The 24695-nt window shown below is 36.2% G+C and overlaps 5 protein-coding genes across 37 annotated transcripts; 4 read left to right on the top strand and 1 right to left on the bottom strand.

Moving 5' to 3' along the window:
* Nucleotides 1-1296: 1296 nt before the first annotated feature.
* LOC104761997 (serine/threonine/tyrosine-protein kinase HT1) lies at nt 1297-4240 on the top strand. Its single transcript, XM_087498098.1, has 4 exons — nt 1297-1685; nt 1797-2945; nt 3064-3519; nt 3727-4240. Exons 2-4 carry the CDS (start codon nt 2115-2117, stop codon nt 4030-4032), a joined length of 1593 nt encoding a protein of 530 aa, XP_087354224.1. The 5' UTR covers nt 1297-1685; nt 1797-2114; the 3' UTR covers nt 4033-4240.
* Nucleotides 4241-4456: 216 nt separating this feature from the next.
* On the bottom strand, nt 4457-6789 carry LOC104761996 (calmodulin-binding receptor-like cytoplasmic kinase 1). Its single transcript, XM_010485205.3, has 6 exons — nt 6280-6789; nt 5800-6089; nt 5527-5695; nt 5351-5440; nt 4960-5258; nt 4457-4877 (listed from the first exon to the last, which is right to left on the bottom strand). The coding sequence occupies exons 1-6, from the start codon at nt 6527-6529 to the stop codon at nt 4548-4550; spliced, it is 1428 nt and encodes a 475-aa protein (XP_010483507.1). The 5' UTR covers nt 6530-6789; the 3' UTR covers nt 4457-4547.
* Nucleotides 6790-8780: 1991 nt separating this feature from the next.
* LOC104761995 (protein OCTOPUS-like) lies at nt 8781-10999 on the top strand. The gene has a single exon (XM_010485204.3). The coding sequence runs from the start codon at nt 9214-9216 to the stop codon at nt 10771-10773; it is 1560 nt and encodes a 519-aa protein (XP_010483506.1). The 5' UTR covers nt 8781-9213; the 3' UTR covers nt 10774-10999.
* A 1450-nt stretch (nt 11000-12449) lies between these two features.
* LOC104763561 (protein neprosin-like) lies at nt 12450-14414 on the top strand. The gene is made up of 7 exons (XM_010486920.2): nt 12450-12596; nt 12779-12871; nt 12999-13211; nt 13293-13457; nt 13631-13684; nt 13811-13942; nt 14049-14414. The coding sequence occupies exons 1-7, from the start codon at nt 12450-12452 to the stop codon at nt 14412-14414; spliced, it is 1170 nt and encodes a 389-aa protein (XP_010485222.2).
* A 1006-nt stretch (nt 14415-15420) lies between these two features.
* LOC104761994 (tubulin-folding cofactor B-like) lies at nt 15421-24347 on the top strand. 33 transcript variants are annotated; one of them, XM_087498087.1, is made up of 40 exons: nt 15552-15775; nt 15848-15940; nt 16024-16061; nt 16164-16210; nt 16435-16498; nt 16607-16727; nt 16810-16965; nt 17056-17117; nt 17216-17391; nt 17487-17559; nt 17643-17693; nt 17787-17833; nt 18050-18131; nt 18253-18351; nt 18441-18562; nt 18661-18716; nt 18814-18951; nt 19042-19105; nt 19208-19278; nt 19426-19544; nt 19659-19746; nt 19869-19967; nt 20056-20217; nt 20283-20362; nt 20464-20508; nt 20633-20760; nt 20895-20979; nt 21102-21164; nt 21246-21374; nt 21468-21538; nt 21637-21693; nt 21797-21841; nt 21961-22008; nt 22110-22168; nt 22296-22456; nt 22637-22894; nt 22996-23118; nt 23309-23442; nt 23685-24040; nt 24135-24347. In XM_087498087.1, exons 37-39 carry the CDS (start codon nt 23044-23046, stop codon nt 23797-23799), a joined length of 324 nt encoding a protein of 107 aa, XP_087354213.1. In that variant the 5' UTR covers nt 15552-15775; nt 15848-15940; nt 16024-16061; nt 16164-16210; nt 16435-16498; nt 16607-16727; nt 16810-16965; nt 17056-17117; nt 17216-17391; nt 17487-17559; nt 17643-17693; nt 17787-17833; nt 18050-18131; nt 18253-18351; nt 18441-18562; nt 18661-18716; nt 18814-18951; nt 19042-19105; nt 19208-19278; nt 19426-19544; nt 19659-19746; nt 19869-19967; nt 20056-20217; nt 20283-20362; nt 20464-20508; nt 20633-20760; nt 20895-20979; nt 21102-21164; nt 21246-21374; nt 21468-21538; nt 21637-21693; nt 21797-21841; nt 21961-22008; nt 22110-22168; nt 22296-22456; nt 22637-22894; nt 22996-23043; the 3' UTR covers nt 23800-24040; nt 24135-24347. The 33 variants fall into 33 exon arrangements, with proteins under 33 accessions (XP_087354196.1, XP_087354195.1, XP_087354193.1 ...); XM_087498082.1 differs by having other exon boundaries at nt 20464-20519; nt 22984-23118; nt 23685-23831; XM_087498091.1 differs by having other exon boundaries at nt 15567-15775; nt 15848-15931; nt 16626-16727; ... (3 more) ...; nt 22984-23118; nt 23685-23831.
* The last annotated feature ends 348 nt before the right edge of the window (nt 24348-24695 follow it).

Genomic DNA, 24695 nt, shown 5'->3' with positions numbered 1-24695 from the left:
GAGTATAACTTATTATAATCCAACCGACATTGTTGGCAAATCCAGTACTCTCTATTCTTTTATGGATTCTCTTGTACTAACATTTAAATTACGTTTTAGGAGAAACAGTGATGACCATAGTGGCATAGTTTGGTTGGTACTTGTTGTAAACTATCTTTGAACATGTTGTCAAATTTTCAAATATTTTTCTTTTGTTGCATCCATTTTTATTTCACTAGCTAAGCTAATCTAGCTATAAGCTCGCAACTTAAAATGATTTAGTATTTTGTATATTTGTGAATATATATATAGGCATATCTTCCACTGGTTTGAACTAGCTTAATTGGTACAAATTCTTTCAATAATGTTACTAATCTCCGAAAAAATGGCTATATAGAAATCACCAATGTATATGATCGTGTAATCATAAAATATTATGTGTAGGATATATACGATGATAATAGGATATAAGAGGAAAGGGTGCGTCCAAAGGCGTAGGACATGAATAGGTCCGGAGACAAAATGTGTGGTGTCTCTAAAAAATGAATCTGTTGGTAAGCATTTGTGTTTTACCAATCTTTTGGACTCACCTTTAATTACATCTTTCTTTCTCTTTTATTCTTCTACTCTCATTGAATTTGGCCATTTTGTTTTCTTCGTCCACACACACACACACATGAATACATGATAGTATAGTATATGTAATGTATCATGATCATGAACTAGTTACGTTCATACTTTTTTCCGTATAAAATAGAAAAAATATAGATCCACCTATACGTTTTAATATCACTGCTGTGCAAGACAAGACATATTATTTTGTAAACCGTGTTTTTTTTTTCCGTTTGTTCTCATCTGGGAGGGACTTTGTGAATCAGGTGACTGTAGTGGCAGCAGCGTGCGTTGATCTTAATCTCCACAAGCTCAAACGTCGACGACAAAATCGATTATTATTATTAGGTCACAGCCGCATAGTCACACTCACACACCGTCGTATCAAGTGAGAAAAGCCAAGTCGTTCGACTAGTCAAGATCACTCAATACGTCTGCAATTTTGGTTCAGTTTCGTCGCATAATTAGGGATGATGCAATTATGACCCAACACAACACACAAGAACAACAATCTCAAAATCCTCTACTCTTCTTGACCTGTATAAGTAAACCCCTCAAAAGTCAAAAACTCTCCGTCTTTCTTTTTATTTTTGTTCAAATTTGGGCCTATGATAGTTTTATATTAATGGGCCGAAGCGTAAGCAAGCCTTATTGCCTATACAGAAAATATTTTTGATAAAAGGAAAAAATTAAATTAAATATCTCAATCAGACAAGAATAATTTAGAGCATATCAGAGATGCTGACAGACAGACTAATACGCTGTCGTTTTAACGTATTTTTCCTCCCTTAATAATATTCCAAAGAATTTAATTTTTATTTTTCCACATTTTATCTGTGAATTAAAAGAAAAAAAAAAAAAAAATCAATCAAAAAAAAAGGGGAGTAAGAGGTCTGGATTCGTCAAAAAGGTCTTTGGAGAATCCCAAATACGTCTTTATGGTTTAGCTCTCGATTTCTCTCCTTCGATTCCCCCCACCACCACCACCACCTTCTTCCTCCCTCCCTCCTCCGGCGAGCTTCAAGTCGCCGGATCTTCTTGGTTTCCCGATTTCTACTTCCTTCTTCCCTTTCAACCATTACACAACGCTTCAGGTTAGCTAAAATCGAAAAACATTATTAGTTTCTTTATTAATTTGTTAATTAGATCCATCTTATATTCTTGTTTATAATATGGATTTGTTTTTGCTGCTTGATTTTGTGTAGGAAGAGGGCATGTAAAAAAATTCGGGATTTTCTGGCGATTTGGTGGGGGCGTTTTGGAGATATATATATCGAGTTTTATAGTATTCTTAGCAAAACTACTTTTGTTTTTTTCGTGTTAGAGATTTTTGTAGATTTAATGGTTGAAGGTGAGAAATGGGACATGAATGAGATGATGGAGATTGCAGCAGCAAGTCATCTCATTCGTATTCACGGGTTTGCTTGATTATATTCTTTAGCGACTTTTGGAGTTTTTGGTTCTTTTAGTCTTTGGCACAAAAAGTGTTAGGCTTTTTAGCATTTCCAGCGTCAATAAGTGAGATGGATGAAGAGGCTTCTTCTTGGATTAGGAGGACTAAGTTTTCTCAAACTGTTTCTTACCGTCTGAATTCCCAAAGGCTAGCTTCTCTTCCTTTTATGGTTAACAACCAAGACAAGACTTCTTCTGGTGCACTGAAAGCAAAGCCACCTCTTAGATCATCTTCTTCATCCTCTTCATCTTCATTGGATCCGAAGTTGGTTTCGAGTAACTCACAGACTGCTACTGAAGATACCACCAGTTTGGTGGAGGCTGATGTATATGTTGTTGATTCGGAGATACAGACAAACCCTGTGACTAACAAGCAGAGATCTGTCTCTCCCTCGCCTCAGATGGCTCTTCCTGATGTGTTTAAGGAAGCTAGGTCTGAGCGTAAGAGGTTTTCTACTCCTCATCCAAGAAGGATTGAATCGGAGAAGGGGATGAAGCCTAAGCTTTCTCATAAGAACTCCTTTGACAAGAGATCGTTCAACTTGCGGTCTCCTTCTGGTCCTATCAGAGATCTAGGCACTTTGAGAATTCAAGAGAGGGTGAAGAGCAAGAAGGACACTGGGTGGTCTAAGCTTTTTGATAATACTGGCCGTAGAGTCAGTGCTGTGGAAGCTTCTGAAGAGTTCCGCGTTGATATGTCAAAGCTCTTCTTTGGGCTTAAGTTTGCTCATGGGTTATATAGCCGGCTATACCATGGTAAGTATGAAGATAAAGCTGTTGCTGTGAAGCTTATCACTGTCCCTGATGATGACGATAATGGATGCTTGGGAGCTCGTTTAGAGAAACAGTTTACCAAAGAAGTCACCCTTTTGTCGCGATTGTCCCATCCAAACGTCATAAAGGTGAATTTTTTTGTCTCCTCTCTCGTTTATATTCTCTTGGTTAATTGTTACGTCAGTCTAGATGGAATGACTACGGTTTTTGTTAACTATCTCTTCTCTTATTTGTGTGCTAAAACAGTTTGTGGGAGCATATAAAGATCCGCCTGTATATTGTGTCCTCACACAGTATTTACCTGAAGGATCCTTAAGATCTTTTCTGCACAAGCCCGAGAATAGGTCTCTTCCTTTGAAACGGCTCATAGAATTTGCTCTAGATATTGCAAAAGGAATGGAATATATTCACTCACGACATGTTATTCATCGGGATCTTAAGCCAGAAAATGTATTGATTGACGAAGACTTCCAATTGAAGATCGCTGACTTTGGTATAGCGTGCGAGGAAGAGTACTGCGACATGTTGGCTGATGACCCTGGAACATATAGGTGGATGGCACCTGAAATGATAAAACGGAAACCACACGGACGTAAGGCTGATGTTTACAGTTTTGGACTCGTTTTATGGGAAATGGTAGCTGGAGCAATCCCGTATGAGGACATGAATCCTATTCAAGCTGCTTTCGCAGTCGTACACAAGGTAATTTATTCTGTGCGTCTCCTGACATATTTCATGATTGTAGTCTTCCGTGGAGTTTTATGCCATCTTTCAGCACTGTCTAATGGTTACGGTTAAAGCTTAAAGTTTAACATAAAAAAGGCTTACAGCACAAGTATGCTTTAGGTCCTATTTTGTTCAGTTGGTTCAACCATTTGAGATGTGAAAAATTGTTGATCTTTGGTTCAGAACATTAGGCCAACTATCCCAGCAGATTGTCCAGCAGCCATGAAAGCTCTGATAGAGCAGTGTTGGTCGGTTGCACCGGATAAGAGACCAGAGTTCTGGCAGATAGTGAAAGTGCTTGAACAGTTTGCGATTTCACTGGAACGTGAAGGGAACCTGAATCTGTCTTCGAACAAGATCTGTAAGGACCCAAGGAAAGGTCTGAAACATTGGATCCAGAAGCTTGGACCAGTCCACGGAGGAGGAGGCGGTGGCAGCAGCAGCAGCGGCCTTGGTGGCTCAGCCTTGCCTAAGCCTAAATTCGCTTGAGAGACGTGAAGAGTCTCTTTTGTAAATTTATATATAATACAAAAAAGAAGGGTTTCTGTGTTTTTGTTGTATCCTTTTTTGTGGGTTGTTGTTGTTGTTAGTGATGTTTCATCGTCAATGTCATCTTCTCTGGATTTGTTGTGTAATGACTTGCCAACTGGGGAATGGTTGTGATTTGATGTTTATGGAATTCAATTTCGCTTCTACTTTTGGCCTTTCTATTTCTTTTGTGGAATTTAATAGCTTAATCAGAGAGTATTCCCCACAAAGTTGAGAATGCTATACGTCTTTTCTCATAATTGATGATCGATTAGATCAAACCTATCTCATACGTTTATTAGTAGTGTTAATTGTCTCTTCTTTCACAATAGTGTTAATATTTTCGACTTCTTCAGAGCACTCTTATCTTGTATTGACAACAAAAGACAATTAACTGTAGTGTGTATTTGCATTCATCTAAATAAGATTTTTCTTTGAATGAGAGAAGCAGTAACATGTTTTACAAATTGATATCATCAAGGTGAGAGTAACTCAATGCTATTCTCGTGGTCTTCGATCCTCGGCAATGCATATCTGTCTGAATCACGGCCAATGAAGCTGTGTGTCGCTGACGAACACGAAGAATTAGAGGCCGAGGAAGAAAGCACCGTCTCCTTCATCTCTCTCCTTATAGCCCATAGCTTTTCCGCAATGCATTTCATAGCTGGGCGTGTAGCTCTCGTTGGGGCAAGACATTCGCTCGCTAGTCTCAGCATCTTTTCAGCCACTTCAATGGCGGCTCTGTTTCTCTTGAGAAATGGGTCCATTATGAGAACAGCTTCATCTTCTTTGAGTCTCCTCAAAGCCTGCACAAGATGATACGAGTTTCTCCTTGGTTAAGATCATCTCGAGCTTATAGTGTGACAGGGAAACTAGAAAGTGACTTACCCATTTAACCGTGAGTCGGTCATGCCGTGGTCTTTTTAACTCAATGGGACGTCTTCCGGTGAGAAGCTCTATGAGCAAAACACCAAAAGAGTAAACGTCGCTCTTATCGGTTAGTTGAAACGTCCTGAGGTAATCTGGATCCACATAGCCTGCAGATCCTTTGACTTGAGTTGATATATGAGTAGCCCCAGGATCTTCAGTAACTAAACGAGCAAAGCCAAAGTCTGCTACTTTGGCTCTAAGCTTTTCCGTGATGAGGATATTTGATGCTTTAATGTCTCTGTGTATTATTGGATTATCTGCATTATAAAATCCCTAATGCATTAAATCTTGGCACACGAAGCTTATATAACACCGATAAACAACAAAGAAGAGGAAATGATAAGAGTACCAGTATATGTGTGCAGATAGGTCAATGCATGAGCCACATCGATCGCAATCTCAAGACGTTCTGCCATTTCTAGACGGTTACCCCGTAAACCTTGAGTTTGTTGAAGAAGAACAAAAGTTGAGAATTCTGTATTCAGATAGACATAGAAAAAGAAGGAAGTAACTCTTACAACTTACCATCTAGATGTTCTCTTAGGTTTCCATTGCCAACATATTCAACAACAATAACCCTTTCTTCTCCATGTTCAAGAAATCCGTACAGCTTTACCAAATTCATATGCTCGATCTTTGACAATGTGTATATTTCATTCTTGAACTCTCGCAACCAGCTTTTGCTATAGTTGTTCTGCCACAGAATCTTGAGTTAGTGACTATTTTTACTCCGAAATATTCTTAAGAAACTTCAATCTCTTATCCACATATTTTCCAAGAAATAGATTCAAATACTACCTTTCTTGCACGCTTGATAGCAACAATAGTTCCATCATCAAGCTTTCCCTTAAAAACAACTCCAAAACCGCCTTCTCCAATTTGATGAACCGATGCAAAATTTGCAGTTGCCCTTTGAAGCTCCCCAAAAGAAAAAATTACGGGTCCAAGGTGCCAACTTTTGCTAGAAGATGAATCTTTACCAGGACTTAGAAATCTTGAACCAGAAAAACGATATTGACCTGAAACCTTGCTTTCGGTTGTTGACCTTCCAAAAGAGCTGGGTGATGAATAACCAGTCCAGCCTGATACTGCACATATGCAAGAAAAAAGGAAGGAGGTTGTCACAGAAATATATCTCATCCATCAAAGACTCCCAGAACAAAGTTTGTTTATCTTAAAGTTATGCATACATCACCAATGCTTAGAAGATTCAAAGCATGCTCCTGATTAAAGAAAGGATGTTTTAGGAAAGATTTAGTCAAACAGCAATATGCTTACAAGTAGATTCTCTTTCAAGCGTGCTGCTCTCTCCAGCATCAGATCTACATTCTGCTGGCTTTAACTTTCGTTGTCCTAAGAAAATAATAGCAAAGACTTTCTTGGCTGCCCTTCTGATCGTACCGAGGACTGAGACATTCCTCGCTTTCCCGCCAGTACCTACATCACCCCAAGTATACTCAGAATCAGTTTTTTGATGCTTTCTATTTGAGAAGTGGGGAGGCGTAGGGGTTTTGCTCCTCATTGGCATATGTCTATAGACATGGTTATAGGAAGGAAGTGAATATTATTTCTGATATCCAAATTCCAAGAAAGAAAGTATGTTGCAGTCATGTAAGTTTCTTTTTCTTGTTGTTAAACGCCAGATATGTATGTGCATATAATAATATAAGCATAACGACCCATCATTGAACTGTATAATTGAATATATATATCTTTGTTCTTTAATGTGTTGTAGACCGATTCAAAGAGCATGATTGGTCTTGCAAGTTTTGCTGTTATTCTATTGTCAGAGTCAATGATAATAAGCAATGATCTTATGCTGAGATTTTTGCATACTTTTGACTTTTCCACACAAGAAGACTCGACACTAGAAAACGACTCATTGATATTTTTTAACCTTTATAGTCTAAGGATGGGGGAAGATAAGAGAAGAATTCTAATTTCATGTCTTTTAAATCTCTCTCTTGTCTAAGTAACAGAGTCAAAAGTAATTCAAACCAACTAAAACCATTGCTCTTAATCAAACGATATGCAAATCCTATACTCATAAAGAAAGCACTTATAACTCAAGAAGTAATACAAACAGCAGAATCCATACCTCTGTGCTAGAGGTAACAATGTAGAAGAAGCCTTGAAGAGGTTGCACCTGAAAAAACAAAGTTTTATTAATGAACATTCAGTAGACTAGAGAATCAAAAGAGGAGACAAACCCAAGATGTTCTCTTGACAAGGCGGATATATAGTGTTTGTGATATTTATTAACTCAATAACAATGATGGTTGTATTTAAAGATGCAAGTTGTGTACATGCATCCACTACCAAGTAGAATGTGGTGGTCCTTTGAGTTGGCAAGAAGGTCCACATATATAATAAGCATATTGCTACGATGAAAGATCAGTCTTTTCTACAAAACCCTTAGCCATAAATCATCTAAACGATGACAAAAAGTAAGACCTACTGTGACCTACAGAGAAACCAGCTCCAAACTCTATCCCTACAATAAAACAAGATCCAATTAAAAAGAGATTACCTTTGCAAGTATCACAGACCAAGTCAGCATCTTGGATAGAGAGAGTAATATAGGGTGAAAGTTTTGTGTTTTTTATGTACTCCACTTCAAAATTTCTTAAACTGAGAGTGATGATTTGATGTACTTATCAAATCTCCCGCCGACTATTGATGAAATTGAGGTATCTATCTCCTCATAAAAATAGAACTGCAAAAAAAAAGCAATTACCTTTAAGACGAACAAAAAACAATGGTGTTCACTAAAATTTGGTAGAAGCTTACTCTGGTAGAACGAAGAAGGTGAAGGAGACGACGAAACGTAATGGGCTTATTTGTTTCCTTTTGAGCCCAGTTTACGATTTGTAAGCCCAAACATAATAATTGAATTCATCGGGCTTAAACTTTAGTATTTGACGTTCTCGTAAACTTACTTACACTTTTAATTACTTGAAGACTTGAAGTCTTTGGTGGACAAGACCAAAGTCGTCGGAAAATTCCAATCTTTTACCAGAAAGAAAACAAAATCAGTACAATCACACTCAGACAAAAGAAAAAACAATAACTGTGTATTTTTTTTTGGGACCTGCTTTGGTTGGGAACACAACACACTCTTTGAGAACTCCGAATCTCAATGGCACTCGTCACCTCCGTTACTGCTGTCCACAAAATGTTTACTTGTTTAGAGTAAATTACTCTCTCCCTTAGTACACAAACATAAAAAAAGTGAAATTAAATTCAGATGTTTTTATTTTATCAAATGTCATGCTATATATATATATATATTTTTTGTAATGAGGAAAATATAGTAATTTGTTTTCTCTGTTTTAAACTAGAAGTGAAATTATTGTTTTAAATGATAGACAGTAGACACACACTTCAGTTAACGATGACGGAACATTTGAACAAACCCACTTAAAAGGTAAAATCAAGCGTGTAGTTTAAATGTTACATCTTGTTTGCACTAAACTAACTCTCTTGGTGCCATCTACTTGAAAAAAATCAATCACTAATCACTAATAATATATCCAACCAAATAAAGAATTACAAAAAAGTTGACATTGGAAGCTATTTATTGATTCGATGGGGAATCCAAAGAAATGACGAAAGCAGCCAAAATATTTACCCCCAAGGTAAAAAAAAACAAATGAGCACACACGTGTTTTCACCATTTTTCCAATCAATTTTTTGGTCTATCCATAAAAACTTTAAATATTCATTCACTAATTAAGAAACCTTTTTATGTTCGTCCTACAAACGCAGAGGTCAGGCTCATAATGGGATGATGTTTGTACACTTCTTCCCTTTTGATTCTCTCTGCCACACTCATGTGACACAAATTATAATATCTTCTTTTTTTCCTCCAAATATTTACTACAATATTTACTTTTAATAATTGTTCCAAAACCATAACATTATTAGAAATAAATATACTAGGGACATTAGAAAAAGAAATAAAAATGAGAGAAAAGGTTTAAGGAAAGGGAAAGGGGTTCTCTTCTCACTTGTGTTGTGTACTACTAGTCTACTAGTGTTGTTGTTGTTGTTGTTGTTGTGTTGACAACGCCACTCTCTCTTTCTCTTCTCTTCTCATCTCGAGATCCTAAAAACAAAATGTCACTGACAGATTCTTCAACTTCCACTCTCTTCTTCTTCTTCCATTCACTGAACTAAACTCAAACCACCACTTACCCTGAAAGAAGAGCCATGACCCACCAGCAACGTCGTCGCCGTCGTCACTCAGCCGTCTGTCACCGTCATCCTTCTTCTAAACCCACCACTGGTTTCTGTGCCACCTGTCTCCGTGAACGTCTCTCCGCCATCGAAGCTCTCTCTTCCTCCCTACCTGAGCTCCGCCGTGCTAGCTCTTACTCCGTCCGTGACGCATCCGCCTCTGTTTTCGACCAGCCACGACGCAGATCGTGTGATGTTAGGTCTAATGACGGCTCCTCTCTCCACGACAGATTTGCCGGCGATGATGACGACGACGACCTGCTACAGAGCTCGATTCGGTTCCCCATAGTCCCAGATTTGAAAGAAGAGGACGAAGAAGAAGAAATTAGGAATTTTGATGTCGGTAAGAGTCTGGTTGAAGAAGAAATCGAAGATGGAGAGAAGAAGACGATGAAGGAGCTTATAGATCTGGAATCAAGAACTCAACTAATCAAGAAGAACAACGTCAAAGATTCTGTTTTTAGCAGAACACTTAAGAAATTTTCACTCAAACATAATGGGAAAAAGCCAGATTCCGGGAGCAGTCTCGGCCGTCGCTCATGTGATGTAGATCCTAGGTTGTCTCTCGACGCAGGTCGAATCTCGTTCGAGGAGCCTAGAGCTTCATGGGACGGATGTTTGATTGGCAAGACATATCCAAAGCTGGTTCCTTTGTCCTCTGTAACTGAAGATGTTAAAGCCTCTCCGGAGAAGATAACAGGTTGTAAAGAAGACGAAGAGGAGGAGAAGAACCCTGGCGGGACAGCTCAGACTAGGGATTATTACTTGGATTCACGGCGGAGAAGAAGCTTTGATCGATCATCTAGACATGGATTGCTTGAGGTTGATGAATTGAAAGCTATTTCGAATGCTAAGGTATCACCTGAAACTGTTGGTTTGTTTCATGGAGCTAAGTTGCTTGTTACTGAGAGGGAACTTAGGGATTCGAATTGGTATTCAATCAAGAATTACAAACCGGAGAGCTTGGAATTAGGTTCTAAAGGTGTTAGTTGTGTTGCTGCTGCTGGTGAGGTGAAGAAGCAAGATGGTTTTGGGTTGAAGAAGAGTGGGAAGAAATGGTCTAAAGGATGGAACTTTTGGGGATTGATTCACAGGAAAACAGATACGTTGAAGAACGAAATGAAAACCGAGCAAAGTTTGAAACTTGGAGGAAATGCTATGGAGGGTTCTCTTGCTGAGTCTCTGTTGAAGCTTAGGAGAGTAGCTAAAGGAGAAACCAATGGTGATGTTAGTGAGAAACTCATAAGAAGCTACAGCGTTAGTGCGAGAAAGTCATGTGATGGTATGTTACGTGGTGCTTCTATTAACGGCTTTGAAGGTGGGAGAAGCTCTTGTGATGGTCTGTTCCATGGCTCTATTACTGGTGTTGAGACTGGAAGACGAAGCTCGTGTGAAGATGGATTGCTCCAGAGAGATGACAAGCTTGGTACTTATTCGCCCAACAACCTCAGAAATGGTTTGGTTAGATTCTACTTGACGCCATTAAACAGCCATATGACCAGCAAGTCTGGTAAAAGTAGGCTGATGAATTAGTCTGATTCCTGATCTCTGATTGTTCAGTTCATTATGGACTGACTATATTGAAGCTGCGTTGTAATTAGCAATTACCCTGTGTGTTACTTTATTATCCCATTGTTCTATAGATATATGAACTAAAACCATATGCCCATGTTGTTCCCTTTTTTGTTCCCTTCTACATTTCATGTGTATTATTAAGTATTAACGCTCTTAAGAGTTCAATACAATAGTGTTTTTGTTATAAGATGCAGCTTTTAGATATTGGCTCTGAACAATACAACAGTTACTATACACTTGATGCAAAAAAGGAGAAAACGACGGAAAGGTGAAAAGAACTGGTCGGGAGTAGAAGGTGTTAGTCGAGTGAACTCTCTTGGTCAATTTCCTAGATTCCCTGGAGAGAAACCGAAGACTTGAGACATGGCTTTTGATTGTTTTCGGAACTGAACAAATTGATTTTTGCTCAAGTCTTTTTTTTCTACTTCAAGTGAAATGCATGTGGAAGCATATGTAAAATGTCTTAACATGGTCTCTGTCTGAACGTGTAATATTCTGGATGAGTGCGCTCCAAATGGGTGTGATACTTGATGCAGAAGTGTCAAGATATGATTAATACAGTGTGTAAATTAAAGCTGGTCGGATAAAAAGAAGCATGTAAATTGGCAGATGGGATGATCAGGAGGACAGTGATAATCAATGGTTTGAGGAAAGTGGGGAGAGCAGATTCAGCAATGAAGCTAAGGCATTGGGATTGGTTATGAGAGAATGGGTAGTGTTAAAACTAAGGCGTGTCCAGTTTAGGACTCTGCTTGATGATACTTTTGATACGTTTGCGTTTTAGAAATTTAATTACTTCCCACAATTGTATTTTCAGTTAACAGAAACCCTCTAAATGCCTCAGAGGTTTATCGCGTTGACTACTCAGTCAACGAAACCCAAACAAATGACATTTCCTTTTTTTCTGTGTAAATTTTCAATTTTTCTGCAATTTTGAATTAATTAATGTTAATATTTTGTAAACTTCAAAAATAATTATTTAAAATATTTAAATTTCTAAATTGTTATTAGTTTAAAATTAGATAATAATGTATTTAAATTCAGTAATTATTATTTTCTTAAAATGTGTAAAAACTTGTAAACATCAATCTTTTAGGAACAGAAAAAATATATGATTCGATTAATTTTTTTTTTCTTTATCGTATATGAAATATATATTTTTTTAAATGTTTAAATAATTTCCTTTTTATACGTTGTACATGGAATGAAACTGGAATTCTGAAGGTAAGGTGATTTATTTGATTTAAGAAAATAGAATTTACATGACTTTTTACTTATATGTTCAAGTACATATAAAATAGAATTTTAATATTATTTTAAATTATAGAATGATGTATGGCAGTTTTAAAACATAGATGATTGTGTCTATCTACCATTCAATTTGTTCTATAATCAAATAATATTAAAAATATAAAATATACAAAAAACAGCAACATTGAATATTATTATTAAAATCGTTGTTCGTTACAATATCTGGTCAAAACGGTCAGTAAATTGGTTCTATTAAACAAACAAACAATCAATACCTTAGATCATAGTTGACTAAGTGTATATATATATATATATATTACCATGTATACATATTGGAGAAAATTTAACAAACAAAAAAACGAAAGTGAAAAGTCGTATACAAAATGAGAAAGTGGGGGTTATTGACACTAGTAGGGGTTCTAATGATAACAAATTGTGTGATAGCACGAAGAAGATTGTCTCAACAAGAAAATTTGGAAGTAGAGATGCAACTTAAGCTTCTGAATAAACCTGCGCTTAAAACTGTGAAGGTAACTAGTTACTTAAACTCATATATATATATATATATATATATGTTGAAGAGATCTGAATAATCTCAGGTTTTATTCATTGTAATTAGATACATAAACAACAGTACTATAATGATAAGAGGCATATCTATTACATACAGTATGTTGTTTTTAACATTTAACTAGTTTGTGTTTTCTTTCAGACGGAACATGGTGACGTATATGATTGTGTCGATTTCTATAAGCAACCTGCGTTCGATAATCCTCTTTTAAAAGACCATGATTTTCATTTTGACGTAAGTGGTTTGGCTTATTAAACCCTTAATTTGGAAAATATAACTCCATGCATCGAATGATGAATCTAATTTTTTTTTCATTTACATTAATAATACAAAAATTGCTTGCTAAAATGTTTTGGATTAGATGAAACCAAATCATGAGATCCAAAGATTGACGACTCGCGAAAGTAAAGATTTGAGTAGCGACAAGATTAAAGCATTTGAGTTCAAAGGAGTCGGGTGTCCACATGGAACTGTACCAATCAAAAGGACAACCAAAGAGGATCTGATGAGGCTTAGAAACTCAACCGCCTCGATTCTACATCCTCAAACCGATGCTGATGAACCGGGACTACACGTAAATAATTCTTCTGTGATTAATCAATTATTTTACATCAAATTTTGTGAGTTTATTCAATTAGACTTGTGGATGATACAGTTTGCGGGAGCTCAAGTGAATAACAGAAAGCTAGACAATATGAAATTAGGAGGAGGAGAAGCTTATTTTAGCCTATACCAAACTCCAGACGTTGGCCAATTGCAATTTAGTTCTGGTTTGATCAAAGTAGCTGCTGGTGATGATTTCATAAAAGCCGGTTGGACCGTAAGATACCCATAGATACTACAATTCAATCCTCTTTTTTTTTTTGTTTTTTTTTTTTCATTTTTCATTTTCCATTACCATTGATATATAAAATTAAGAAAAATACTAGCCACTATATATGGATATAATATAGGGTCTCTATAATATAACGTTTATGTTGTCCAAATTTACAGGTGAATCCAACATTATATGGAGATAATCGTTGTCGATTATTTGTGTATTTAAAAGTAAGTTTAATTTCCACTTTTTTATTCAAAAAAAATACCTGTCAGATTACTCATTAGTGAAACACAATTTTTATGAACTCTTTTCCATCTACATGTGTGTTTTATTCTAAATATATTTACGTACAGACAAAGAACGAGAGATGTTTCAATACCAACTGTCCAGGTTTCGTCGTAAAAAATTCCGAAATCCCTCTTGGTCATGTCTTCAAGGTGTCCAAACCCAACGAGATAATGGAAAATAGATTTTACATCTTCCGAGTAAGCAACATATTATACATGCTAATTAGTTACACCTCAGATCGATCATGTTAGTTACTTTCTTCTCAATTTAAGTTTTGGTTGTATTATATTTTTTAACTACAAGGACATTGCGAGTGGGAACTGGTGGTTAAGATTGGGTGACATGGACGTAGGTTTTTGGCCAATTCAAACTCTAGTAGGATTAGGTGATACTGCCACCGATATATACTGGGAAGGAGATGTGTTCAGTGTCCCGAACTCAAAGAGTTGTCCGATGGGTAACGGCAAAACAATGACGGGTCCGTACCCGAAACTATATGCATATGCACGCGGAGTGTCGGTTCTTGACGAAAATAAAGGAACACTTGAGTCAGTAGATGATAGAAACGATCTTGTATCAGATATCGGTATGAGATATGTTCTACAAAGTCTTGATGGTTGGGGTAAAACCATCTTCTTTGGTGGTCCTTCTGGTGTATTTGGAAAATAGATTAATCATTAAAACCATATATATCTTCTTTGGTGTTTAACAAGATTTAATTTTATGTAAGAAAAACTTTTATATATTATTTATATAGACATTTGTATTATAAGTTTTAAAATGGGAGCTGTATATATCCATTATAAGTTTGAGAGGGGAGACACTGATAGCTAAGCTAAGTAACTCGAATATGTGTTCCATTCCAAGCACTAAGCGTAGATCTTGAGAAATATAATCAAGGAGTTCAAGTTAAGAAAACTTAAAACAATGCATATTAGGCTAATTACGATGTATATAGTTTCAAACGATCAAGGTATTGGGTAACTTTGATGGGAGCATAAAGCATCAAGTTATATATTATTCCAAAACATGAATCAAGGTTATGCTTTCCCAATATTTGTCAGTGCGAGGGAGGACAGTGATGATCAATGGTTTGAGGAAAGTGGGGAAAGCAGATTTAGCAATGAAGCTAATTAATGAATAGCAAAATCGGGATTAGAGATGAGAGAGAATGGCTAGTGTTAAAACTAAGTTCATGTGCATTGGTTAGTTTCTCATCAAGTTTTTCACTAACAAAATAATTAATATAATATAATATAATAATTTTTTATTATAAAAATTTCTCAAAAGAAAATTTCTCAAAGATTCTCAAATGAGAAACTCTCATAATAAAAAATTATTATACTATATTTTATTATTTCTTATTTGAGAAACCTCCAATGATCTTGCTCTAAGGCCGTGTGTCAAGTTTAGGACTTTGCTTTGCTTTGATGATAGCTTTTGATACGTTTGCGTTTAAGAATTTTAATTACTTCACGCCATTATTTTTAGTTAACTGAAACCCCTCTAACCGCCACAGAGGTTCTCGCGTTGACTCCTCAGTCAACGAAACCCAAACATTTAATTCCCTATTTTTCTTAGTAAATTTCCTTATTGTGTTTTTTTTTAATATATGGATTTGAGTAATTTCAATTTTTTTCCGTCAAAGTAATTTCTTTTTTTTTCTCTCAAACGTATATATAAAAAAGGTAAATTTCTTTTTTGCATCCTATAATAACGTATAGAAAAGTAAAGTTTCCTTTTTTCTTTTAGTGTTGGGAACAACAACATAAACACATCTGGCCCGTTTATAAATATATCATCAACATCTCTCTCTCTCTCAGGAATCGCAACACACGCTCCTCTTCTTCAGTCTTCTTCACCAAATAGAAAAAAAAAAAAAAAAGGTTTTGCGAGACTCTCTCCCTATCTCCCTTGATGATTTTGAAGGATGAAGAAGATTCAGAACAGAGGGATGATGATGATGACGACCCAGACAACAACAGCGACGCCGACATCAATGGTGGTACAATCATCTTCTTCACCATCATGTAAGTACAATTTTCCTACGAGATCATCGTATCTTCTCTTTATGACTCCCAAAATCGTTGACGAATTAACAGGATATGGTGCAGGTGATGATCGGAGGAGGACGTTGTTTGTTTTACATGGCGTTTCATCTGATTTGACTGACGACGACGACCAAAGTAAAAAAGGTTTCAAAATTCTTGGGGGTTTTATTTTTAGGGTTTTCACTATGGCTCTTACAAATTAACGATGATTCTTTTTCTATGTGCAGGTCGGGGAGATGGTTCGAAGAATGTTTGGGGATTTAGGGTTTGTTTTCTGGTTTTCTCTTTCATTAGGCTTTTTTTTTTTTTTTTTTTTTAATTCCGAATTGACAACTAACGATGGTTTCTTCTAATTCTATATGTGCAGATCAGATATGGTTTGAAGATTGATGAAGAAGACTCGGAGTACTCAAGGTTTTGTCTCTATCAACAACACAATCAAATAAGCGAATACTGATACTTTGGTTTTGTTTGTTTCTGTTTCTCTATATGGATTGGATGGACGAGAGATATATTATATGGTTCACATTATTGACGGATGAATGATGCTTTTTGAGTCTCATAGCTTAATAATGAATCTGTTTTGTGAATCTACAAGGAACTCATCATTTTCTATTTTTTTTTTTTATCTCTTGCAGGAAATTTCATCTTTAAACAATGGCAAGGGCTTACGGAGACATCTCAATTGCTTTAACGAAAGAGGTATGAAGTTTTTTCACTTCGATTTTTTAGATTTCTACATGTGGGATTTATGGTTTGAACCTTGGCTGTTATTTCAGACTTAAAAAAACTAATGATGGTGGTTCTTAGAATCGTTGATGTGGTGCAGGTGTCGTTTTGGTGTCTTTGCAGGTGAGGATCAGTGGATGACTTTGTTTGTCTCCATGGTGTTTCTTCTACTCTCATCTGATTTGACGGCCAAGTAATAAAGGTATAAAGTTCTTGGGGTGTATTTATGGTTTTCACTTTAACACTTACAAATTTAACAATGGTTCTTCTAATTCTATGTGCAGACCGGTGAGATTGTTTGGAGAATAATGTTTAAAAGCAATAACTTGGCCGGCGTGCGTGCTCACAGTGTAACAACATGAAACTCATTCTATTGTGATTTATGATCTTTGAGTCTATACAATACGTTTTCCTCTTTGTCCACTTCAAATTCTTCATCCGTAAGTGAGTCTAATTTCCTTTAGAGTTTTTGAGTCTTTGTTACACAAATTTAGATCGGATATAGACTGAGATTTTTTTAATGGTTTTAGGTGTTGCTAGCTTCTCTAGATGGAGTTATAAGGTTCCCTTTCACCCAGTGGAAAAATTCTCTGTAAGTAATCTCAAAATCCTCTCTGCCTTTCTCTGTTTTGTTCTGTTTCAAGTTTACTCAACCAATAATCATCGTTTTTTTGGTTATTTTCAACGCAGCCTATTGGAAGTTACTTAGAATTACTGAGACCACTATCATCAACAGTTATGCAGCTGTATTGCAGACTTTGGGGATTTATTGCTTATCTGTGATTTTGATGAAGTACGATAATTCTTTGATGATTCAGAACAGAGGGATGATGATGATGACACAAACAACAACAGCGACACCAATGGTGGTACAATCATCTTCTTGACCGTACAAATTACATTTTTCCTACGATCACTGTATCTTCTCTTCTAACTCTCAGAATCGTTGATGAATTTTCAGGATATGGTGCAAGTGAGGATCGGAGGAGGACGTTTGTTTTCCATGGCGTTTCCTCTGATTTGACGATGACCAGGTAATGGGTTAAAAATTCTTGGTTTTTTTAGGGTTTTCACTTCGGGACTTACAAATTAACGATGATTCTTCGTCTATGTGCAGGTCGGGAGATGGTTTGAAGAATGAATGATTGAAAGACTTTGGGCATTTAGGGTTTATATATTTACTGTCTTCTCTTTAATAGGCTGTTGTTTTGAATTCGAACTTGACAATTAACGATGCTTTCTTCTAATTCTATATGTGCAGATCATAGATGGTTTGAAGAATGATGAAGAAGACTCGGGGTAGTCAAGGTTTTGTCTCTATCAACAACACAATCCATAAGCGAATAATGTTATTTTGGTTTTTCTTTGTTTCTGTTTCTCTATAAGGATTGGATGGAGGACATATATATTATTTGGTTTACACTATAACGGATGAATGATGCTTTTTGAGTCTCATAGCTTAACGAATCTGTTTCATTAATCTACGAGGAACTCATCATTTTTTTTTTTTTTAATCTCTTGCAGGAATTTCATCTTCAAACAATGGCAAGGGCTTACTAGCCAGCATACGGAGACATCTTCAATTGCTTTAACGAAGTCTAAGCAGGTATGAAGCTTTTTCACTTGGATTTTGAGATTTCTACATGTGGGATTTATTGTTTGTACTTAGGCTGCTATTTCATACTTAAAAACTAACGATGATTCTTAGAATCGTTGATATGGTGCAGGTATCCTTTTGGTGTCTTTGCAAGTGAGGATCAGTGGAGGACTTTGTTTGTTTCCATGGTGTTTCTTCTACTCTCATCTGATTCGACGACCAAGTTAAGGTATAAAATTCTCGGGGATTTAGGGTTTATTTATGGTTTTCACTTTAACAACTACAAAGTAACAATGGTTCTTCTAATTCTTTGTGCAGACCGGTGAGATGGTTAGAAGAATGATAAAGACTCGGACTTCTGAAGGTTTTGTTTCAATCATCAACGATTGAAAAAAAATAAGGTCCCCTTTCTTCCCATGGAAAAATTCTCTTCTTGATTTGTAAGTAAACTCAAAATCCTCTCTGCCTTCCTTTGTTTTGTTATGTTTCCAGTTTACTCAACCAAGAATAATCTTTTTTTTGGTTATATCCAATGCAGCCCATTGGAAGTTGTCTTAGAGTTGTGGACACCACCATCATCAACACTCATGCACTGTAATTCAGGCTTTGGGGATCCATTGTTTATCTATTTATGGTTGCTTAAATTCAGACTTGAAAGTTAACGATATTTCTTCTGATTTTATATGTGCAGATCAGAGACGGCTTGAAGCATGAAGAAGACTCAGACACACACACACATTCTTTAGTCTTCACAGGTGAGGATCGGAGGAGGAATTTGTTTGTTTCCATGGTATTTCTTCAACTCTCATCTGATTTGACGACCATAAAGGTACAAATTTCTTGGGGATTTAGTGCGTATTTAGGGGTTTTCATTTAGGCTCTTATAAATTAACAATAGTTCTTTCCATTCTATGTGCAGATCGGTGAGATGGTTTGAAGAATAATGTCATCCTCCTTGTCCACTTCGAATTCTACATCCATAAGTGAGTCTAATTTCCTTTAGAGTTTTGTTCTTAGTTGCACAATTTTAGATTGGATAGATACTGATTTTTTTTTTTTTTTTAATTTCTTTCTAATGATTATAGGTGTTGCTAGCTTTTCCAGATGGAATTATAAGGTTCCCTTTTATCCGATGGAAAAATTCTCTTCTTGATCTGTAAGTAATCTCAAAATCCTCTCTGCCTTTCTTTGATTTGTTATGTTTCAAGTTTACTAAACTAATAACAATCTCTTTTTTGGTTGTTGCTTAAATTCAGACTTGAAAGTTAACGATGTTTCTTCTAATTCTATATGTGCAAATCAGAGATGGTTTGAAGAATGATGAAGACTCAAGACTGCTTAAAGTTTTGTTTCATTTATCAACACAATTCGCAAGTGTAGACTGAGATTTTGGTTTTGTTTCTCTAGATGGAGGGAGGATATGTATGGTTCACTTTTTTCACATTATGATGGATGATGATGCATTTTTATGTCTTCATCACTTAAGAATTGACTCATAGATTGATGTGAACTCTTTTTTTTTGTTTTCTCTTGCAGGAATTTCATCTTCAAACAATGGGAAGGGATAATCAGCCAGCATATGGAGACATCTTCAATTGCTTTAACGAAAGAATGGTCTAAGCAGGTATGAAGCTTTTTCACTTGGATTTTTAGATCTATGCGTATGGGATTTAAGGGTTTGAATATAGGCTGCTATTTCATACTTAAAAACTAACGATGGTTCTTAGAATCGTTGATATGGTGCAGGTGTCGTTTTGGTGTCTTTGCAAGTGAGGATCAGTTGAGGAGTTTGTTTGTTTCTATTGTGTTTCTTCTGCTCTCATCTGATATGACGACCAAGTAAAGGTATAAAGTTCTTGGGGATTTAGGGTTATTTATGGTTTTCACGTAGGTTCATACAAATTAACGATGGTTCTTGTAAATCTATGTGCAGATCGGGGAGATGGTTTCGAAGAATAATGTTTCATAACAAAAACTTGGCCGGCGTGCGTGCTCACAGTTTAACACCATGAAACTGATTCTATTGTGATTGGTGATCTTTGATTCTATACAATACGTCTTCCTTTTTGTCCACTTCAAATTCTCCATCCATAAAGTGAGTCTAATTTTCCTTTTAGAGTTTTTGATTCTTTGTTACACACTGAGATTTGTTTTTTTTAGCGGTTTTAGGTGTTGCTAGCTTCTCTAGATGGAGATATAAGGTTTCCTTTCATCCGATGGAAAAATTCTCTTCTTGCTCTGTAAGTAATCTCAAAATCCTTTCTGCCTTCCTTTGTTTTGTTCTGTTTCAAGTTTATTCAACCAATAATAATCTTTTTTTTTTTGGTTATTTTGAATGCAGCCTATTGGAAGTTACCTAGAATTGTGGAGACCACTATCATCAACAGTTATGCAGCTGTAATTCAGACTTCTGGGGATTTATTGCTTATCTATTTATGGGTTCATTTAGGCTGTTGGTTAAATCCTGACTTGAAAATTAACGATGGTTTCTTCTAATTCTATATGTGCAGATCATAGATGGTTTGAAGAATGAAGAGGACTCAGACTGCTTAAGGTTTTGTTTCAATCATCAACACATCCATAAGTGAAGGCTGAGATTTGTTTTGTTTGTTTCTGTCTCTAGATGGTGGGAGGAGAGGTATATATGATTCACTTTCTTCGCATTACTACGGATGATGATGTATTTTGAGTCTTCATCACTTTAGAACAGACTCGTAGCTTAATGAATCTGTTTTATTAACAGACTGATAACTCTTTTTTCTTCTCTTGCAGCAATTTCAATTTTTAATAATGGCGAGGGCTAACCAGCCAGCATGCAAAGACATCATCAATTGCTTTAACGAAAGTGTCCCAGCAGGTATGAAGCTTTTTCACTTTGATTTCAAGATTTATACGCATGGGATTTCTGGTTTGAACTTAGGCTGTTACTTGTGACTAAAAAAATTAAAGATGGTTCTTAGAATCGTTGATATGGTGCAGGGGAGGTCAGAGGAGGACTTTGTTTGTTTCTTCACTCTCATCTGATTTGATGACCTAGAAAAGGTATAAAGTTCTTGGGGATTTAGAGTTTTTCACTTATGCTCTTACTTAAATTAACAATGTTTCTTTTAATTCTATGTGCAGATCGGCGAGATTGTTTGAAGAATAATGTTTTATAACAAAAACTTGGCCGGCGTGCGTGCTTACAGTGAAACAACATAAAACTAATCCTATAGTGATTGATGATCTTCAACTTTATACAAATTCTCATAAGTGAGTCTAATTTCCTTTACTGTTTTATTCTTTTTTTACACAATTTTAGATGGGATAGAGACTGAGATTTTTTTGTTTTTTTAATGGTTTTAGGTGTTGCTAGCTTCTTCAGATGGAGTTATAAGTTTCCCTTTCATTCGATGGAAAAATTTTCTTCTTGCTCTGTAAGTAATCTCAAAATCCTCTCTGCCTTTCTTTGATTTGTTCTGTTTCAAGTTTACTAAACTAATAACAATCTTTTTTTTGGTTATATACAATGCAGCCTATTGGAAGTTGTCCTAGAGTTGTGGACACTACTATCATCAATATTTATGCAGCTGTAATTCAGACTTTGGGATTGCTCATCTATGGGTTCATTTAGGCTGTTGGTTAAATCCTGACTTGAAAATTAACGATGGGTTCTTCTAATTTTATATGTGCAGATCAGAGATGGCTTGAAAGCATGAAGAAGACTCAGACTGCTTAAGGTTTTGTTTTAATCATCAACACAATCCATAAGTGCAGACTGAGATTTTGGTTTTGTTTGTTGATGTTACTCTAAATGGAGGGAGGATATATATGGTTCATTTTCTTTGCGTTATTACAGATGATGATGTCTATTGACCCAACGATGGTCAAATCCTATTCTTAACATGTAAGTTATTTCAAAATCCTCAGCTTTTCTTTATTTTGTTCTGTTTCTTTCAAGTTTATTATTTATTCCTTAACCAATGCGTTCTGTAATAATTGATGTAGATTTTGGCAGCTCAAGCTTTGCATCACAAACAAGTACACCACATCTGCTAGAATTTCAGGTAAGTACCATCCAACTATCATAGATTATCACTTTAGAACATACTCATAGCTTAATGAATCCGTTTTATTATTATCACTATAGTGGTATCTATCTCTAAAGTTATTTTTTTGGATTTTGTTCTGCAGATTAGCGTAGATTCTACAGAAGCTGTGAAAGAAAAGCTATGGAAGAAATGTGTTACATCTGTTAATTCCATGGCTTTAGAGCTTTATGATGACACTGGCTCAAAGGTTGCAGTTCTCATTGATGATACAAGACCCTTTGGTTTCTTATGCCCGTTTGATGGGTAACTTCTGTTTTCCCCATAGCTTTGTAGATTGCCAAAAGTTTGCTAATGTAGAGAACTTGGAGACAATTTATCTCAATGGATCTCTGTTCAGAGTAATCTTGATCCAATTATAAGTGATAGCTTCTCTTCTGACTCTTCTCTGTTCATCTGATTCTTCTTTTCTGCCGCTTTCAATAGGTTTCGGTTACACATCATAGATCTTGACCCCTCTTTGGTCACAACTGGAGGCTGGCTTGAAGATATGTCATTGGTTGAGAAGTATACCATCTCTGAAGAGGATTATGCTAAACGATCTGGTAAATTCTTCATTACATGCAAAGGATGTCTCAAAGGAGATAAGACAAGTTTGTCTATCAAGTGACTTTGAATATATGTCGGATTTCCTCCGATGGCTTTATGTTCTTGTGTTCAAATTCCAGACTGTTGGAGGCTAAGGTATGACAAAACGAATATATCAATATAAGCCAAACTATATATGTTGCTTCTTGTCAAACTTTTAGCGAAACTGAAGCTTTAAATTTTAGCTTTGTCACCAGGAGAAGTATGTGAGGTAGACTAAGTCATTCAAGAAAACAAATGTTCTTATGTTTCTTCTTCCAGTTTCATCCCTTCAACAGACGAAGGAGAACTATATGGAAGATCTCTGTGCAAATATCAAGGTTAGTCAGAAATATTCTTTTTGTATATGGAAGATCTCTGTGCAAATTATCAATGTTATGTTTCCTTCTTTTAAACTGAAGAGCCAGTTTCTTGTTAACTTTGTCATTGTGAGACCTGACCTCTCTGATTCTGCTCTTTCTCAACTCGCTATGCTTCTAATTTATTTAACCATCGCCGTTAAATATTAAGGTAGGAGGTAGATGCCAAGTTGAGCCTGGGGAGAAAAGAGGAATGGTCAAATATGTTGGACAAGCAGAGTCGTTGTGTCCTGGATATTGGGTTGGAATTCAGTATGATGAGCCCCTTGAAAAGCATGATGGCATGTAAGTTCATTCTTTCGTATTGATGTTAGTTTGTACACGTTGACATTAAACTCTATCACAAATTGGAGTAAATACTTCTGGAACTTTGATTTCAGTTGTAGCTCATGTTTCTGTGCTAGTGTCACTTTAAGCGTCTGAATCACCTTTTCTTAACATATGGTGTTCATACCGTAAGTAGTAGTACAGTCTGTGGAAGCTCGGTTGTCAGATCCCACATATTTGATACTGGCTTACATTTGCAGGGTGAAAGGAACAAGATTCTTTGAGTGCCCTCCGCTTCATGGTGGTAAGGTCCGGCCTGGCCTTGTTTTCTATAAGGTCTTATCTTCACAGTTGCCTAATACATTCGGCTTGTGAAGTGACCTACTACATTTCATAGAACTGAACTGGTTAGTCATTCTACATAATCCGTCGTATAGTAGAATTCGGTGTTTCTGAAAGAGATGTCAACGTGGGTTTTACCTTTCCAAGTTCAATATTAGGCGTCTGGAGTCTAATACGGGTTAGCTATAGAACTACCTTAGACCTAAGGGTCTCTCAAGCTATTTTTTGGACGAGTTTGACCTTGTGGACATGGTTTGGACCTACTATTGATTGGGTTCGTAGCAGTTAACTTCGTTTAAGTGATTGGTTGGATAGACTGAATCAGAGAACCATTTTTTGCTACTCATGAACTTAATATTGGCTTGCAGGTTGGTGATGATCCGGAAATAGACCTTTTTCGAGGAAGAGGAAATACAAAATTTTCACGGAGATTTTGAAAAGATTTGTTTTTGTGTTCAACATCCTCTCTTTTATCGTATAACATTTTGAATCTAGTTTTGGATTTAGAAGAGTCGGTGAAAACACAATGCAGAACTAATTATAATTTTTTAGGAATAATGACTAGTTACAATTTGATTTCAGAAGGATTCAGGTTATGATTGGCGGGTAATACACAATTATAACCCTGGGTCAAGAACCAAAAACCAAAAACCAGATGTACTTATATGTCTAAGTTCTGGTCCTTAGTCTCTCTTATATTGTACCAAATTGTTGATCATCTTTAGCAAGTGGAACAGTTCTCTTTGTCATGGTCTACCATGTCGGTCGAAGGATGAAGCATTCCCGCTGTCCCATCAATCCCGAGAACCCTTTTGAGGTAAAAGACTGGTAAAGGACCACCTATGGGGATCACGCAACGCTGAGTCTCTTCCTCAATCCTCTTCACATTGATCCCCAAATGATCATCTTACTCAAAAACACACACTTGT

This window comes from Camelina sativa, chromosome 18 (genome assembly GCF_030686135.1).
Source record: "Camelina sativa cultivar CO46 ecotype springtype chromosome 18, ASM3068613v1".
Lineage (NCBI taxonomy): Eukaryota > Viridiplantae > Streptophyta > Magnoliopsida > Brassicales > Brassicaceae > Camelina > Camelina sativa.
Note: the sequence above shows the minus strand (reverse complement) of the source record. Positions and strands in the feature narration are given on the sequence as shown.

Coding starts and splice junctions, on each gene's coding strand:
- LOC104761997 (XM_087498098.1), top strand. CDS start 2,115: ATGGATGAAGAGGCTTCTTCTTGGATTAGGAGGACTAAGTTTTCTCAA. Junction 2,946..3,063: donor CCCATCCAAACGTCATAAAG/GTGAATTTTTTT, acceptor GTGCTAAAACAG/TTTGTGGGAGCATATAAAGA. Junction 3,520..3,726: donor CTTTCGCAGTCGTACACAAG/GTAATTTATTCT, acceptor TCTTTGGTTCAG/AACATTAGGCCAACTATCCC.
- LOC104761996 (XM_010485205.3), bottom strand. CDS start 6,529: ATGCCAATGAGGAGCAAAACCCCTACGCCTCCCCACTTCTCAAATAGA. Junction 5,696..5,799: donor CTATCAAGCGTGCAAGAAAG/GTAGTATTTGAA, acceptor ATTCTGTGGCAG/AACAACTATAGCAAAAGCTG. Junction 5,259..5,350: donor CTATCTGCACACATATACTG/GTACTCTTATCA, acceptor TTTATAATGCAG/ATAATCCAATAATACACAGA.
- LOC104761995 (XM_010485204.3), top strand. CDS start 9,214: ATGACCCACCAGCAACGTCGTCGCCGTCGTCACTCAGCCGTCTGTCAC.
- LOC104763561 (XM_010486920.2), top strand. CDS start 12,450: ATGAGAAAGTGGGGGTTATTGACACTAGTAGGGGTTCTAATGATAACA. Junction 13,212..13,292: donor CTGATGAACCGGGACTACAC/GTAAATAATTCT, acceptor TGGATGATACAG/TTTGCGGGAGCTCAAGTGAA. Junction 13,685..13,810: donor GATTATTTGTGTATTTAAAA/GTAAGTTTAATT, acceptor ATTTACGTACAG/ACAAAGAACGAGAGATGTTT.
- LOC104761994 (XM_087498066.1), top strand. CDS start 15,663: ATGATTTTGAAGGATGAAGAAGATTCAGAACAGAGGGATGATGATGAT. Junction 15,748..15,847: donor CAGCGACGCCGACATCAATG/GTGGTACAATCA, acceptor ACGAATTAACAG/GATATGGTGCAGGTGATGAT. Junction 15,941..16,023: donor CGACGACCAAAGTAAAAAAG/GTTTCAAAATTC, acceptor TTCTATGTGCAG/GTCGGGGAGATGGTTCGAAG.